This window comes from Myotis davidii, unplaced genomic scaffold, assembly GCF_000327345.1.
Source record: "Myotis davidii unplaced genomic scaffold, ASM32734v1 scaffold543, whole genome shotgun sequence".
Lineage (NCBI taxonomy): Eukaryota > Metazoa > Chordata > Mammalia > Chiroptera > Vespertilionidae > Myotis > Myotis davidii.
Window position 1 is genome coordinate 279385 of NW_006294117.1, and position 4892 is coordinate 284276.

The 4892-nt window shown below is 56.9% G+C and overlaps 1 protein-coding gene across 1 annotated transcript; it reads right to left on the reverse strand.

Moving 5' to 3' along the window:
• Positions 1-2685: 2685 nt before the first annotated feature.
• Positions 2686-4751, reverse strand: PRDX2 (peroxiredoxin 2; the record flags this gene model as incomplete). Its single annotated transcript, XM_006768226.2, has 4 exons — positions 2686-2998; positions 3530-3660; positions 3808-3930; positions 4546-4751. Coding segments are annotated over 4 exons (546 nt in total), but the record flags the coding sequence as incomplete, so codon positions are not given.
• Positions 4752-4892: the final 141 nt, after the last annotated feature.

Sequence of the window (4892 nt, forward strand, 5' to 3'; positions counted from 1 at the left end):
ATCCCTGCGGCGAGGCGCGCAGTGCGCAGGCGCGGCCCCACCCAGCCGCGCGCGCCGGGGCTTTCCCTGTTGACGCCGCGGAAGCGCTGCCCATATATGGCCGGATTCTGTCCAGTGACGCGACCGCGGTCTCCGGGCAGATTCCGGGAATCCCCTCCCCCGCTCTGCCCGGCAAGGGCCGCGGCGCCCGGAAGGAGGCCGGGATTTTCCCAGGCGGGCGGCTGCCTGGGCCCGGAAAGCCCCAGGCCTGGGTCCAGGGCGTCCGTGGTGGGTGGGCCGCGCTCCCGGGTCCAGGGAGCCGCCCCAGAGCCTCCCGCCTCCGGCTGGCGCCCGGGCCCCGCCGCGCCCACGCTGTCTGACCTGACCCGGGTGGGGGGTTGCTGCTGCCCGCGCGCGTTTGCCGCCGCGGTCCCCCTCACCTCCGCCAGGAAGGGCGGCGCCCGCCTGCCAGTTTCCCCTCCCGGTGCCAGGCCAGCATCGGGGCGACTGCCAAGTCTGGTCCTGCCGGGGTGGCTGGCCAGGCCGCCGCGCGCCTCCGTCGCTCTGGCGCGGGGCGCTTTCCCCGCAGCTGTGACTGGTCTGTGGGCAGCTAGTGGACGCAGCCTCGGAGCTGGCAGCACTCAGAACAGCGGAGACACCAGCCCACAGGGGCTGGATGGACAGAACAGACACTTCAGTCATTTCTAAAGTCCTGAGCCGCCCAGCCCTGGAGACACCGCCTAGACCACAGCCGGCAGATAGACAATAAACACGGAAAGAATGATCCCGAGATGGTGGCAAGTGCTAGGAAAAGAAGACACAGGTGAAAGCGGGGCAGGGTAGATGAGCTGCTTTGGAGAACAGATGGGGGACATAGACCTTTAATGAGACCAGATTCGAAGCCAGCCCCGGAAGAACCTGGGTAACAGCATTCTGGGCAGAGGGAACACGTGCAGCTCCTGTGGCCAGAACAAGCTCTGCCTGTTAAGGAACAATAAGAAGCCAGTGTGCCTGGAATAGAAGAAACCAGGAGGGTGGAGCTGAGGTCAGGGAAGACCACATAGGGCCTTGGGGAGAAGCCCCGATAAAATTCCAAGGCTGAGATGAGTGACTTCGGTGGCTGTTGGGCTGGGCAGCAATATTAATAATGGGTCTGGATTAAATGAGCTTGTCGGTCCTGTTCTGTGGAAGTAAATATGGGCTCAGGGTGGCAAAGGCACTTGCCTGGACACATACAGAATCAAACTGCACTCCTGGGAAAATTGCCTTGCTCCTGACACTGCCTCCTGCCTCCCAGCCTAACCCTCACCTTCCACCCTAGGGGCTGACAGGCAGTTCTTTCAAACTTCAGAGTGGGGGAGGGGGCAGAGCTTGGTCACCAAGCACGTAGCTCAAGTTCCCACTTAAAAAAAAATGTAGCTTTGAGAGAGGAAGGGAAACACCGATTTGCTGTTCCACTTATGTATTCAGTGGTTGCTTCTGACTAGGGATCAAATCCCCAACTTTGGTGTTTTTGATCTAACCCAGTGGTCGGCAAACTGCGGGCTCATGAGCCACATGCGGCTCTTTGGCCCCTTGAGTGTGGCTCTTCTGAAAAATACCACGTGCGGGCGTGCACGTTCAGTGCAATTGAAACTTCGTGGCCCATGCGCAGAAGTCGGTAGTTTGTGGAAGAGCCACACTCAAGGGGCCAAAGAGCCACATGTGGCTCTAGAGCCACAGTTTGCCGACCACTGAGCTAACCGACTGAGCTACCTGGCCAGGGCCTGGAGCTCCCACTCTTGGCTCTGTTCTCAGGACTGGGTCCCCATCCTCTTTCCCATAAAACTGGTCTCTTCTTCCAGGCCCAGGAACCCTCCCTAGTAACCATTCACTGGGCTTTATATACTTTATCTCTTATTTTTATTTTTGTTAATCCTCATTCGAGGATATTTTTCCATTGATTTTTAGGGAGAGTGGAAAAGAGGGAAAGATAGAAACACATCATTTGGTTGCCTCCTGCATGAGCCCTGACCAGGGGAGGAGCCTGCAACCAAGGCATGTGCCCTTGACCAGAATTGAACCTGGGACTCTTCGGTCCGCAGGCTGAGGCTCTAGCCAATGAGCTAAATCAGCGGCTAGGGCCATACTTTTATCTCTTTTAACATGCATGGTGATCTGGCTTGGTTGTCTTTATTTCCATTTTCCTGATGAAGAAAACCAGGAAAGATCACATCTCTTAAAATAACATTTGAACCAGCCTGGCTGATGGCAAGATGTGAGGACTGCCCTGCAAGGCCATGTTCAGGGACTGGCTCTTGGCAAGGGGCAAATAGCATCCCACCCCCTCAACTGCCCTTAGGCCAGTGGTTTTCAACCTTCTGGTCCTTTAAATACAGTTCCTCATGTTGTGACCCAACCATAAAATTATTTTCGTTGCTACATCATAACTGTAATGTTGCTACTGTTATGAATCGTAATGAAAATATCTGATATGCAGGATGGTCTTAGGCGACCCCTGTGAAAGGGTCGTTCCACCGCCAAAGGGGTCGCGACCCACAGGTTGAGAACCGCTGCCTTAGGCCAAAGGTGAGAGAAAACCGTGTACCTGAGGTAACACTGCCACCCTGTGGTGAAGATAAGTAACTACAGTGTCAGTTTCTCAGGCCAGAGCTTAGGAGACATGGACTGACAAGAGACAGCAGAACAGACCACGCCAACACAGACTCACAACTGTCCCTAATACTTTATTGGTCACCTCTCGGCCTGTGCCCGGTTGGGGAGTTCCAGCAATGGGTCACCATTCACCACTCAGCTAGGAATATAAGAAGGCCTTGGCCTGGCCCTTCAGGGTCAGGACTGAGGAATTTGAAGGGGCAAGCGTGGCCTTTCCTGGGCCAGCACAGGCACACAGGTGGGGGCCAAGAGCCGAAGCTTGGCATCTGTCGGCCAGCCTAACTGTGTTTGGAGAAGTATTCCTTGCTATCATCCACGTTGGGCTTGATCGTGTCACTACCTGGCTTCCAGTTGGCGGGACAGACTGTGGGAAGACACAAGGATGCACATGTGAGGCTACAGCCCCATATTCAAGGTAGGGCAGCAGTGAGAGGCAAGGTGAGACCCCGAGTTGCAGAAGAAAAAGCCCAGAGCCAAGTGGTCCAGGCCCAAGACCACATGTTGACAGAAGCCCCCAAGTCCAAGTGCAGGGCTTGTAGCTGATATTTTTATTTCTTTATGGCCCTCTAGCCCCATCTTTTTCCCCTCAGCTCCACCCCTAGTAGACTTTGAGAGGCTATGGTCAAGCTGTGTCCTCCACCCACAAAGGAAGTCTGATCCAATGAATTTTATTCAAGCCTGCTGTGGCACGCATCTTCTCAAATACCTTTTCTATATTACCTCCCAGCTACCCACCCTCGTATTGGGGTATCTCCCCATTCAGACTAGAAACTTCCTGCAGATGAGGCCCTGAGCCGAACCTTCTATGGGGCCTTCACATCCATGTTACATAGGTGATAAAGCAGGCAGTGAATGTCTCCATGAGTGACAGAGAGGGGCATGTGTGTGCACTCACCTTCCCCGTGCTCATCTGTGTACTGGAAGGCCTGGACCAGCCGCAGAGCCTCATCCACAGAGCGTCCCACAGGCAAATCGTTGACAGTGATCTGGCGAAGGATACCCTTGCCATCGATGATAAAGAGGCCCCTGAAGATATGAGGGTTCACAGTGAAAAGCTGGTAGCTCCCACTGGCCGGGCTGGGGGAGGGAGCACCATCTCCCTTCCAGCCACAGGGCTAATGGCAGGGAGGGCATTGCCCAAGAGTGGTCCCCTCACCCTGAGGACCCCATTACCTGTAGGCGATGCCATCCTCTTCCTTCAGCACGCCATAATCATGGGACAAACTTCTGGTTACATCAGCCAGCAGGGGGATGTTCAGGGGGCCCAAGCCGCCCTCCTTCCGGGGGGTGTTAATCCTGGGAGTAGGGGAGACAGGGCTGGGACCTCAGGATGCCTGCCACAGCAGGGCACTCACCCTGTGGACCTGGGTGTGATAAGGGCTGGAGACGGGGTGCTGGAGGAGAGAGATAAGGGGCTTTGGAGCAAGGCCCTGGAGGCCCCACCCACTCCACCCTGATGCAGGTGCAGGGGCTGTTTCCCACAGCTGGGAAGACTAAGCTAACGCTCTCATTCCAACCAAGTGGCTTCACATGTGCTGGTGGTCACCAGCCTCCTGGGCAAAGCGCCCAGCCTCCTGGGCAAAGCGCCCATCCTCCTCTCCAGCTGGGCTCTGGGGCCCAGCCCTCCACTCCCTTGAACTGGAGTTGCCACCTTCTTGAAATAGTTGCTGGGAGGGAGGCTGCTTTGCCCTAAGTGAGATAAAGCCTTTGCAACTTCACACCAAGCAACTAGATTCCAAAAGCTAATTACTGCTGTCATCATCGTTAAGGACTTGGGCGTCCTTATTTCCATTATTTTCAAGATGTGGGCAGGGAGGTGCAGAGGTTGAGCAAGGCCACACTAGAACACACAGCTGGGACCCGGTAGAGGTCTGGCTGCACCCCTCCCTCCCTGCGGGCCCCCACGCCTACCAAGCCAGGTGGGTGAACTGCGAGTCCACGGAGACCCCCAGCACCTCGCAGCCCAGCTTGCGGAAGTCCGCGGCGTGCTCGCTGAAGGCGATGATCTCGGTGGGGCACACGAAGGTGAAGTCCAGCGGGTAGAAGAAGAGGACCACGTACTTCCCTGGAGGAGGGGGAGGGAATACCTCCTGGAAGGCGCCGTCCACCAAGTCGGGTCAGACCCCCCGCCCCCTCCTGCCTGGTCAGTGCGCCCGGGAAGACCCTTGTCCTCCTTCCCAAGGTCACGCTGCGCGCTGGGCCCGGGGGCCGAGTCAGAGGGCGAAGGCAGGGGCCCTGTCCGGAACCCTCCTCGGTAC